The sequence below is a fragment of the Cheilinus undulatus genome, linkage group 6 (assembly GCF_018320785.1).
Source record: "Cheilinus undulatus linkage group 6, ASM1832078v1, whole genome shotgun sequence".
NCBI lineage: Eukaryota > Metazoa > Chordata > Actinopteri > Labriformes > Labridae > Cheilinus > Cheilinus undulatus.
The window spans coordinates 45,179,876-45,193,413 of NC_054870.1; the positions used below are offsets into that span (position 1 = coordinate 45,179,876).

General features: G+C 38.3%; 1 protein-coding gene across 1 annotated transcript in view; it reads right to left on the reverse strand.

Moving 5' to 3' along the window:
* khdrbs2 (KH domain containing, RNA binding, signal transduction associated 2) overlaps positions 1–13,538 on the reverse strand; it is a 194,470-nt gene that overhangs the window by 89,317 nt on the left and 91,615 nt on the right. Inside the window, exon 4 of the mRNA XM_041789997.1 lies at positions 7,316–7,462. Within this exon, the coding sequence (XP_041645931.1) occupies positions 7,316–7,462 (147 nt within the window). The remainder of the gene's footprint in view (positions 1–7,315; positions 7,463–13,538) is intronic.

The following is a 13,538-nucleotide window of genomic DNA, read 5'->3' on the forward strand; positions in this document are numbered from 1 at the left end:
ATTTTTCTCTGATTTTCCTAAATAGTCAATGCAAATGATAGTATAATTTTCAAGTCATCAGCCGTTAAAACATAATTCAAATTCGATTAAAAAAACCTCCCAATGATAACGATCAATCGGTCGGGCTCTACTCTCTTCCCATGATTCCGACCAAAACATGACTCCAACCCCTCTTAGCTGATGTCACAGCCTTGTTGGGGCATGTTGGCCATCCGCCAACCATCCACTACTCCATCCACCTGAACCATCCAGGGTTGCAAACTAATCATCACAGGTGTCTGAGATTGATTTTGGTGATCTAAAGAGCCCTGAGACACAACACCACCCATGAGTTTCATTGAAAAACAAAAAATTGAATGTTCATGACACTAAAATCCAATTTGCATAATAATGTGGAAGGCGGTGTACAATTCCCTTGGTGAGAGAAGCTTGACTGGACATATACAGGTGCCTCTAAAAAATTAGAATATCATGGAATAGTTTTTTCCCCGTCATTTAATACAAGAACTTAAAATTCCATTTATTCTAGATTCATCATTGCAAAGTAAAATTTTTCATGGCTTTTTTGTTTTGATCTTGATGATTACGGCTTACAGCTCACAAAAATCCACAATCTCAAGATATTAGAATATCACAAAACATCAGTCAAAAAAGATTTATAATACAGAAATGTTGACCTTCTGGAAAATTATGCACATTACTGCATCTATGTGACGTGGCATAAGCCAATCAGTCCGTGACACTGACGGGGTGTTGTGAAAGCCAGGTTGCTCTGATAGCAGCCTTCAGCTAGTCAGAGATTCTCTGTGGGGTTCAGGTCAGACCAGTTGGCTAGCCGGTCAAACACAGTAATACCATGATCAACAAACCAGTTTCTGGTAGTTTTGGCTTCACTGTGCTCAGGTGCCAAGTCCTGCTGGAAAAGGAAATCTAGAAAATCCGTAAACCTTAGCAGATGGAAGCATGAAGTGCTTGAAAATCTCCTTGTCAGTGGCTGACAGCTTTAAATCTTGATTTGATAAAGCACAGCTGAGCAACAGCAGCAGATAACATGGCACCCTAAACCATCACTGACTGTGGAAACTGAAAACACTGGACTTCAAGCATCTTGGATTCTGTGTCTCTCTGTTCTTCCTCCAGACTCTGGGACCTTGATTTCTAAACAGAGTTCAAAATCTTGTTTAATCTGAAAATAGGACTTTGGACCACTGAGCAACGGTCCAGTTGTTTTCTCCTTAGTCCAGGTGAGACACTTACACATTGTCTGTGGTTCAGGATTGGCTTGACACTCAGAACACTCATAGCCCATCTCCTGGACCCGTCTGAGTGTACTGACTCTAGATCCACCAACTCCAGCCTCAGTCCACTGATTGTGAAGCTCCCTTAAGTTCTTGAATTTGCTTTGCTTGTCAATCCTCTGAAGGATGAGCTCACCCATGTAGCTTGTGCACCTTTTCCTACCACACTTTTCCCTTGCAGTCAACTTTCTATGAATATGCTTGAATACAGCCTCTGACAACAGCCTGACCTTTCAGCAGTGACCATCTGTGGCTTACCCTCCTGGTGGAGGATGGCAATGATTGTCCCTGGGACAAGAGTCAAGTCAGCAGTCTTCCCCATGATTGTGGTTGTGTGAACTGAATCAGAGTGAGAGAATGAAGGCTTAGGAATCCTTTGCAAATAGGACTTTTCCAAAATATTCTAATATCTTGAGATTGTGGATTTTAGATTTTGTGAGCTGTACGCCATAATCATTGAGATTAAAACAAAAAAAAAGTCTTGGAATATTTGACTTTGTATGCAATGAAACAAGAAGTTTTTCAAACAACTCACAGGAAAAAAAATTAACTTTTACATGCTACTCAATTTTTTTGAGATGCATGTGTACACGAAAGATCTTACAACATATTTTCAGATGGGTGCATTCTGTCTGTCACATGTAATATGGGCCAATCAGAGTCAATCGGATTGAGGTGGTAGGCCTGTGCTGCTCCCGTGAGTAGCATGAGCTCGGCAGGCTGGCTACTCAAACGATGGAACTAGTAGGTTGATTAAACTCATGCCAAGGCCTGTCAGGACTTGGGAGGAGTGCAAATATATATTCTCTGCCAGGAAAGGCTGTCAGTGTGGATCTTTGCTGCTCTTTCAGTAATGAAACGCTGTCCAGATCTAACTGATGCTGATTAGTCAGATCCGTTCTCAGACCTGGCACAGTCATTTCATACTGGAGCTTTACAACATGGATCTGCATGATGACTGACATGGAATCTGGCCAATCCATCTGCTTTGCAAGGCTTTTAGAGAGCTGGATAAAGCCAGCACACTGCATTCATTTAATAAAGTAATTTACAATTTATGAATATATATTTTTTAATTTCTGTTTTATGCATGCCTCTGTGTATTAACATGATTGCAGTCAACTGGTAAAATGTTTGATACAAAGACATCATTATCTTGAACACATTTTATGAAGTCCTTTAATATCAAATATTAATGTGTATTCAATTTAGTCCAATTCAATTCAAACAGCTTTATTAATACCCTAGGGCAAAAACAATGTTTGAGTTAAATCTAATGAAGCTTAATTCACAGCAGAGTGGAGTAGATCCTCATATAGGCTCCTCTTTGTAAGGTGGGAATTGGTTTGAATGAAATTTGTGTCAAGTTGAATCATGGCCATCAGAATCAAAACTCAAATCAAACTGAATATTAAGATTATAAAAGATTCACAACTCTACAGTTAACTGTCTGTCTTATTACTTGAACATGCCGGATGGGAATCACATAGAGTAGAGGGCAAAGAGGCATAAGTGTGATGCTGAATCACAGTGACATTGTTCAAGAAGATTGAGAAGAAGTCGTATAGATTTAGTCTTTGTATGTGCAACTGGCAATGTAGGAATGACACAGGTATGCAGGAGTGTCTGGATCTTTTCATCATTTTTAACCATTTTACTCCTTCTATAAAGAAACTCTCACCTGCTCCAGTCTGGATCACCTTCCACAATATGCCAAGATAAAACAATACAGGGCAAAGGTCCAATATTAATTGTTATATAAGAGACGACTATTCAAATACCACTTTAAATTTGTGGGATCAGTAAATCCTTTTTAAATATAGCATTAGTCAATGTCAAGCAAGTTTCTTTATTAAAAGGATTCTGACTTTTATGAACTTATTTGCATTCCTGAGATTCCTGACAGACTTTATGGAGAGAAAAGAAACTGCAATATGTTTGAGCTAGTGTGGAAAACTTTGCAATGTATTTGATAAAATAACGACACTAGATTGAAAGGGCTGTATGACTATCTCTGTCTTCTAAATAAGACAAATAAGACAAAAACTAGAGTAGCAAAATCTAGTTTGCCCCTTTAGTTAAAAATTGAGATGCAGTTGACTGGGGGTGTTAAACTGCAGGGTGAGTCCTGATATAATACAACACAATAGGATAGGATATAATATAATACAATGCAATACAATGGTCATGTAGGTGCTCATTCATTCTGGACCTCAATCAAGTCCAGTTCCCCATTGGGGTAAAATGTCTTTTGTATTCGTCCTGAACCGTCATGGTTTGGTGCATGTCATCACACAATGAATACGTCCGAATTATATAATGGGGAAAAAAGATTACAAATATAAAACCACCCATGAAGACGAGGAAGTAGCCAGCATATTAAAACACGAAGAAAGACTAGAAAAGCACTCGGAGAGCGCAGACCTCCGCCATTAGCCCTATCTCCCAATAGTACAGAATCCTTTAAAAAAATTCCTGGATCCAGACGGTGACCTAGATCACTCCCAAAATCTAACCAGTTCTTCTTTATGCCATTTCTGACATTTACTGAAAATTTCATCAAAATCCGTTCCTAACTTTTTGAGTTATGTAGCTAACAAACTAACTAACTAACAAACCCTGCCAATCACATGACCTCCTTGGCAGAGGTAAAAAGTCCACTTCAGGCTCCTGCCACTGAGTACCAAGACCTGCTGGCCTTTTTACCTTCTTCGCATCTCCGGCTTTTTATGGTATGCCAGCTCACTTCATAAATCAAAAACATGATATATTGCTCTAAAATGCACCTATTTTAATTAGCATTTTATTTTGTGTGTATCTTTTATTTTTGTTTTGTTTAATATACCACAGGCTTTACCAGCTATCACTGATAGTTCTAAATAACACTAGATGGAACAAAGGATTGACTGGTTCAAATGTATATTTTTCCAACATGTCAATAGTATTAGCTGCACTAATGGTAGCAAAAGGAAAAACTAATAATTCAAGGCGAGAGACATCTAGAATTATCAATCTGGGACTTTTTTTTTCTTACAGATGAACAGAACCCGTACTGAACAGTGACCCCAAAACCAAGGTACAAACCGAACTGTGACCTCTGTTAACTGTTACGCCCCTACCATACAATTACCAGACAATACGATACAATACAAAACAACACAATACAATAACATACGATTACGATATAATTCAATACAATATAATATAACAAAAAACAAAAAAATACGATACGATTTTGATATGATTACAAAACTATAGGATACTGTTACGATGTACGGTTTGGTTCGGTACAGTCTATTGCAGTTTGGCTCTGTAAACCCTGATCTTGCTTGTGTTTTTACTGTCAATGTTGGTCCCCCAGGGAATGAGCGTTCCAGCTATTTAGAGATCTGGATCACTTGACTCAACTGAGTAACAAGAGCTGGTCTTTTGGCTCTGAAACAGCTCTTAATTTTGTACTTGTTTGGCTTTTCAAATGTTTAAAAAGTAAAGAAAGTTGCTCTCAAACGAGAGCCAGTTCCTGTTGTTCTTATAAAAGAGCCGACTCGTATCACTGGCTTATTCATGAATCAAACATGACTTGGTTGCTTGCTCCAAGAGGCATTTGCCATTTGTTTAACAGTTCAGAAGATCACCCTTTCCATGTTTATGATGAAAAAGAGAATGAAAAGCTGTTAAAGTTGCACAGATGGGCTCTTAGCTTATGCAAGAATATTAAAGACTCTTTACTAGACATCTGCCTCAATCACAGAAGGTATTCCAGACTAAGTCATTTGTGCTATTGATCGCCTCCATGCCAAGAAAATCAGTTTCTGTGGGAAAAATCTCTTTTTGCAGTACAGGGATCATACATATGTATGTAGTTGTCCTATGATGACAATTGCAGGTTCCTCCATTCCCACTGGTTGTTCTCCGCTTCCTGCCACCTACCTCACACTCATGCACCATCTATGTCACTAGCCTGCAAACATTGTATATTTGAACAGTTAAGCAAAGCATAATGTGATGATATTAAGACCTGCAGAATACCAAGGTGTCTCTGCAATGATCCACTTAAACAACAGTCAGCAGTGCAATTTCTGTGCTACTTATATTGTCATTTTCAGGTTCTACAAGGTTCTCAGCTAGTGTGCAGGAAACTATGGAGACTGAAATCAAGCATATTATGCTGGAATTAGAGCTGAAAAACAGTGAGCAGTAGTTGATTTTACTGCAATAATATCAAGATGAAGAGTAGTTGACTCTAGAGAATGTTTTTCTGTTTTTATCTCATAATTCTGTTATAACGGGCCCATTAGTATGAGGTCTGCAGATTTCCTCAAGTATAAAAATGTGAAAGTATCCTTGATGATTTAAGAAATCCTTGTTAAGTCACAAAATCTAAAAAAGTGAGGAGTAAAATATTTGGATAAGAAGTCAGGAATGTGGGAAAAGAAATGAATTTGTGTTTTATTTTCACATTTTCAATTCAGCATCTCACAATTAAGACTCAAACTTAGGATTTTGACTTTTAATTTCATACTTTGAGCATTTAAACTCCTAATTTTGACTTCTCATATACTATTTTGAGCTTTAAGATTCTTAATTCTAATTTTTAAATCATATTTTGACCTTTGTAACCAATTATTTTGTATTTTACCTCATGTTTTCAACTCCAGACTTTGACTTCCTAATCCCATAGGTTGACCTTTTAGACTCACAATTTAAAATTTTGAATCATATTTTGAATTTTAATTTCATGATTACAAATTTTATTTCATATTTGACATTTTAAACTCATGATTTTGACTTTCTTTCTAATATATCTGCCATAAAAAAAAAACATTATTTTTCAATTTCAATTTCATCTTTTGACCTTTCAGAATAATAAATTTACTTTTCTCAGATTGTGAGCCTTTAAATGTCAAAATCATTTATAATCAGTGGTAAAATTTAAAAAATATATTTTCATTACCAGTGAAACAAGGTTGACATTTTATGGTTAAAAAGGTGACCCTGTTAGGCCCTCAGGTTAGTCCTGACTCCAGAATCCGGCCCCTGCTGTGATTGAGTTTGACACCCCTGCCTTAAGGCTAAAAATGCAGGCCTCTGCAGAAGTACAGAGCTGCGTGAACTGACTGTGATTTCTATGGTGTAAACGTGATGTACAAAAATAATCATGGCTTTAAAGTGATGTGTAATTTGGGGGGTGGTCTTATGTTTTAGACTCAGTCCACATGTAGTTTAGCTTCAGTGTCAGTACATCGGCGCCCTCCTCCAGGGGCAGAGCTGACTTCATGGACTGTAGGCAACAAACAAAACACTCCAGACAGGAAACATATACACTTTAAAAAGTGAAGTATTCCTTTAAGTGATTCCGTAGCATTTTTCCTCAGAGACAACACATCAGGAACAGATTAATAACCCTGTATGCCTGCTCTTATGTTTTGGCACACTGTGTTAAGTAATTTGCATTTGGAAGCCTGCGAACAGCTTGGCACTGTTGCAGTATCATCATCCTCCTGGCCCAGGGAGCAGACATGCTTGTAAGAACATTGGCTGGGTATAGGATGAAGCATGAACTCTATAAAGTAGACTCATGCTGCACAACTCCTCTATTAGGCTTGTCACATTTGCAAAGCTTGATTAATATTTACAGCTTAGACTCAGCCAGAGTACACAACATGCACATTAATTATTGCTCAGTTCTCCAGGCTATAAGTTGCTAGAGTCTTGCAAGTAGCTCCATACTGCACTTTAATTGCTGAATACATTATTTTTCCTTTGTAAGTAAGGGCATGATGTAGTGTAGGGAAGTGGCTGTAATGCAGAGAAAAACTTCACATTTATATCTTATTCTAATTTAAGCAGGCCTTGGATACTCTGCAGAGCTGCTTTCTCCAAACTCCCATTCTGTTTGCTTTGTGTTTATCAGCCTTCTGGAGAAATTAGCAAGTCTGCAATGATGACTGATGTTCATGATGATGACACAGGGATAAAAATTAGGAGTTAAAAATAAGATGAAGTATTTAACTCACTGGAACAAGGAATTTTTTAATCTCCTCCAAGGCGTGACTCATACGGGAATAGGCCTCTCCAGGTGGAGCGAAGACTTCAATTAAAACATGAAGATCATTACTCAGATGGGCGTATTTGGCCTCCCCGCTTTTCCTTAATTCTTCTTCCTGTGAAATAAAAAAAGGAAGACAAGTGAAGGATTTGTGACCATAGAAGAATCAAGACAAACCACAGTCTTTGGCTTATAAGCTCTAGTTTGTTAGCAGTGTCTTAATGACCATCCATACATGTTACTGGGTCTCTTAATGGATATTACAGGTATGAAAACTACAGGATATACAGAAAGAAAATAAATCCAAAAGACAACTAAACATACGGAGATGTATACTGCAGACTTCATGGTGGTCTGGCATTACCTAATCTCCTTTATTATTATTGGGCAGCAAACATAAGAACTCTCATGTACTGGATGAGAGATTTAAACACCTTAAATTCTCCTAAATGGCTAACCATAGAGAATACATCCTGTAAATGCACCTCTCTGCCAGCTGTATTATGTGCTGATCTGCCATTGGTTAAACCTCCAATTTTACTGCCAACCCCATTGTGATACAGTCAGTGAAAATTTGAAACCAATTTCGGAAAGCATTTGCACTCCACAGTATACCTCTTTTTGCTCCAGTAGTTAAGAATCACATGTTTACTCCGTCAATGTCAGACAGAGCCTTTGACATCTGGCTTGACAGAGGAATATTATCTCTACAGGATCTCTATATAAATGATTCCTTTGCATCCTTTGAGCAACTAGTAAGCAAATTTGATATCCCTAGATCTCATTTCTATAGATATTTACAAGTGCGGAGCTTTATCACCTCACAAACCGATTGCTTTCCCATATATTCTCCAGCACCCTTGTTAGATTCCATTTTCAAGATCAGAGCAGACCTGAATTAGATTATAGGTAGGATTTATAATCTACTTAACCAGCATAACTCAACGATTCAAACTCAACTTAAAGCCAAATGGGAAGAGGACTTAAATGAAAAAATTTCAGATGAAACTTGGTCGAGAATTATACGAAGAATTTACACATCATCTGTCTGTCAAAGACATATTGTTGTGCAATATAAAATAGTCCACAGGCTTCACTGGTCGAAGGTTAGACTGCCCAAAATTAGGCCAGACCTAGACCCTACTTGTGACAGGTGTAAACGCGAGCTTATTACATATGTTTTGGGCTTGTCCTGGGTTGTACAACTTTTGGGAGTCTATTTTTAAAACTCTTTCCAAAATATTAGAGGTGCCAATAGATCCTTCTCCCCTTACTGCTTTACTTGGTATAACGACACAGGCTATGCATCTGAATAAGAACAGGTGTAACATGCTGGCCTTCTGCACTTTGTTGGCCAGGCACCTTATATTATTTAGTTGGAAAGCTCCTCTACCTCCTAAACATTCTCATTGGATTAAAGAGATTATGCAATATGTCAAGCTGGAGAAGATAAGATATTCTCTTCAAGGCTCCACCTTGAGATTTTATGAAACCTGGAAGCCTTTCTTAGTAATTGTTGAGGAAATGGGAGTAGATAATGTAATCCCATGATGTCTTTCTGTTTCTGCGCTGATAGTGTGGGATGACTGACACTTGAATAGTATGTTGTCTAGTAGGTGGGTTTATGGGTGGGGGTCGTTCTGTATTTTGAACACCTTTTTTCGTTTCCTATCTTGTTTTTCTTTGGTCTAAATCCTGTCAAACAATGCGTGATACCTTGTAATATTTTTTTATATTGCAAAAATTAACAATAAAGAGACCTTGATATAAAAGAAAACTAAAAACAATAGCTCATGTGCCAGTCATTAATAATTTCAGCTCTTTCATCCTTAGAAGAAATTATTATTTATGAACTGCAATAGCAACGGTTTAAGCTTGTTGATATACAGGTGATTTATGTCTGGTTTGGATGAAACCTCAACACCAACTGCAAGCAAGCATTTGTAATAGCTGGAAATAGAGATGAGTACCAAAATCTGGCACCAGCGTGGCACTGGTCACATCTGACACCTACCAAATCAAATAAAAATTTCGGTGCAAGCCCGCCACAGTCCAATAAAGAGCATAAAAATAACTCAGGTTTAATGTAATTTTCTCATCCCATGCCCAATTAGCAAACTTTTAAAGATATTTCTCTGAAATATTTAGGCTTAATGTACCAAGACGGCCTTTTTATTCACATGCCTTCTTCGGTGTTTTGATTGATTGATGTGAGTTTGCTGCTGCATACCTGCAAAAATAGTATTTCAGTCAGGAACACTCTTGGCAAACATTTTACCATTTTATTGCAAAATGGACATGCAGTCATACTACTAAACATCTTATTGCAAAGGTGGCATCCATCATAATAAAATCTGATTGAAGTCACTGAGAACTTCAGAACGAGCCATTTTGTATCACAAATGTTAGAAAATGGCAACTGCATGGCTGGGTGCTTTATTTTATATAACTGTGTCAGCGAATCTGACTGAAACACCTAAATTCAATATTTAACAGGTGTGGTTGAATACTTTTGTCCATATAGAGTTGGTGAAACACTGTATCTGACAGAATAACTAATGAAGAGACACCCTGCCTTAAATCCATGCTGATTTCTTGTTTAAAATATGCTATTAGTCATAAGAAATACTTGTGCTAAAAGTTATTTCAGAGAAAGAAGAGCATCTGATGTGTCACACAAAACTCTGTCAGTTTTCCTGCTTTCATCAGAAGCATCTCTTGGACAGGCAGTCTACAACCAGCAGAAACATTAATGATTCTTTTCAAAGACAAGGAGACACTTGAGCAATCACTCGTCAGCAGGAAGATACTTGTGAAACACAAAAAAACATCCATGAATGATATGTGACCTTTAACTCACTTTCCGATTCAACTCACAGAGCATAAATTCTGCTCGCCTGACAACTACAAGAATAACAGATCAGATAAAGCTCAGGCACAGATACTGGCTGCAGGGTTACTGTTACTGAATGCCTGATGGATAGAAATTTTAGTTGTTGTGAAGAATCTTTGGTGGGCTCTGCTCCAAAACAGCTCCTGGAAATGTTTAAATGGACAAGCATGTTCTGATCCAGATGGGACCAAGAGTTCAAATCCTTCTGATGGTCAGTAAATGATCCAGGTCCTGCTGTGCCAAACTAATCTGAGCTTCTTTGGGACAAAAAAAAAAGAGAGATGTATAAAAACACAAATCTCCAGTGGCTACATGCCCTGTAGTACAACCAGTTCAAAATCCTGCTTCTCACTCACAAAACCCTCTACCACCAGGCCCCCTCCTGCCTCACTGACCTCCGCCAATCCTTCCCTTACCCTCTTCTTCCAACACAATCCTCCTCTCAGAACAGAGCACCAACCCGGGAGAAACAGCCTGCTCCACAGCTGCTTTATCACCACACATGTTCAAGGCTGCGCCGACCTAGCCACATTCAAATCACTGTTCAAGACTCATCTTTTCAAACAAGCTTTTCATCTGTGAATGTGCTGTAAGGTGTGTTTCGGCACCTGCAAAGCTATTCATAAATAAAATGTATTATTATGATGTTAAAGCAGACTTTACTTGGTGTACGATAGAAAGGCAGCCACAAAAAACAAGGAAACCAAACCAAAGTGTAAAAACAGTATGCATTTAAAGTAGGGATGAAGGATATTACGTGATGCAAAACATCAGCATTGGCAGATAAAAGCTTAAATCATGAATTAACTTTAATTCATCACTCTTTTTGGAAAGATGATTTCAGTTTCACCAGCCACACCCAGGCCTGATTACTGCCAGACCTGTTGAATCAAGAAATCCTTAACTAGAACCCATCTGACAAAGTGAAGTAGGCTAAAAGATTTCAAAAAGCAACACATCATGCTACGATCTAAAGAAATTCAAAAACAGATGAGAAACAAAGTCACTAACATCAGTCTGAAAAGGGACGCAAACCATGGTGAGAGCCATTATCCACAAACAGAGAAGACTTGAAACAGTGGTGAACCTTCCCAGGAGTGGCCAGCCTACCAAAATTACTCCAATACTGCACTGACGAATCATCCAGGAGGTCACAAAAGAATCCAGAACATCTAAAGACCTGCAGGTCTCACTTGACCCAGGTAAGGTCAGTGTTCATGATTCAACAATAAGAAAGAGACTGGACAAAAAATGGCACCCATAGAACAGTTCCAAGGCCAAAACCACTGCTGACACAAAAGGACAAAATGGGTCATATTTGCCAAAAAAAACACCTTGATGATCCCCAAGACTTTTGGGAAAGTATTCTCTGGACTGATGAGCGAAAAGTTGAACTTTTTGGATGGCGTGTGTCCTGTTACATCTGGCATACAAATAACAAAGCACTTCATGAAAAGTACATCATACCAACAGTCAAACATGATGGTGGTAGTGTGATGGTCTGGGGCTGCTTTGCTGCTTCAGGATCAGGATGACTTGCTATAAGTGATGGAAATATGAATTCTGCTCTCTAGCAGAAAATCCTGAAGGCGAATGTCCGGTTCAAGCAGCAACCTCCGGTCCTGAAAAATGAAGGAAACGTGGAGGTGCAAAAAATTGCAATGCCGTGAGTGTCCACTTGATGCTGGCTGCAGGAACACCAGAAGTTCCGTCTGGACACCTGTTAAACAGCCGGTTTTGACACTAGAAATAAACTGGTTTACAGCCTGGTTCAAAACACCAAACGGGTCTCATTAGCTCATGGCTTATTGTGCTCCCACTGTACGAGGGGTGAATTTTTTTGTACCACGATTGTTTGGATTATATTTAGGATGAAAGCTGATTGGCGCATCTCATTTGATTGACAGATAGCTCAGAAGGCAGAGGCCCCGTTTCTGTCAACCGGAATGCTAGCTAGCAGGCTGACAGGAAGTCGTGCTTAGTGGGCGGGCTCTTAGGTTGATCCAAAGTTCAGTTGAGACTGCGATTTCAATATGGAAGCCTCAAGGATTGGCTTCAAGAGCCATCTGAGTCCGCCTATTGTAAGCAGACGACTGACACTGTCCAATTCTTTCTACAGTCTATAGTCCGGTTATCAGTTTGTGACCTCAAGCTCAAGCACACTTGGGTTATACAAGAGGACCGACCTAGTCTGGACTCAAATCTGATTGAGCTGCTATGGTGTGACCTTAAACAGGCTGTTCATGCTTGAAAACCCTCCAGTGTGGCTGAATTGACACCATTTTGCAAAGATTAGTGTGCCAAAATTCCTCCACAGGAGTGTGTAATACTCATGACCAGTTATAAAGACTTGCTTGCTGTTGTTGTAGCCAATTATTAGGTTTAGGGGATAATAACTTTTTTTTACCTAGGGTGAGGTAAGTTTGGATGCTTTTATCCCCATAATAAATAAAACCCTCTGTATGTTGTATTTACTCTGGTTGTCTTTGTCTAACATTTAAATTTATTTGATTATCTAAAACATTTAATTGTGAAAAATATGCAAAAAAAGAAAGAAATCAGAAAGGAGACAAATACTTTTCACAGCACTCCATGTACATTTTTGCTGAAATACACTGCTTATATAGCTGTATATATCAGCAGAATGTCTGAATATATCATAATAGCCCCCCTTCAAGGTGAAGAATTTTTTAGAGTTTTAATTGGATCATCCCTAGCTGAATTATTTTTCTTTTTTCATCTTCATTCTTTAAACTTTTAAGTCTGTCCTGAAGGACTGAAGTTATATGTTTGTACTACAGCTCGGTTAATTTTTTTACACTTGAGACAAATGTGTTTTTTATTTATTTCAAACATTTTATCTGTACTGTTGAAGGGAACCACCATGGAAACCTGTTGTTTAATTAGAAAAATTAATGATAGCACGATAGTGTGAGCTCCATGAAAAGGATCACGTTTATATTTCAGAGCTCAGCGTCTGTCAGGAGGTTGTTTCAGTGCTGTTTGAAGCCGTCTAAAAGGCAGATGAAGCTTGGGTTTGCTGTCACTGTTTAAAAATGTATGCAGCACATAATGTCAGATTTATACTACTGAATGTCAATATTTAAAAAAGAATACATCTGTCAATTCTGGTGTTCTGTGTCTGTTTCAAAAATAAATGTACTGTCACAATTAGGGATGAAGATCATCAATCCTTAGTGACACTGATACCATTATCCATACTCCTTATCGACTGAAGTCCTTATTGAAACCACTAATGGAACTTTTCTCTTGCTTAGTGGGAAGATAAAATGACAAG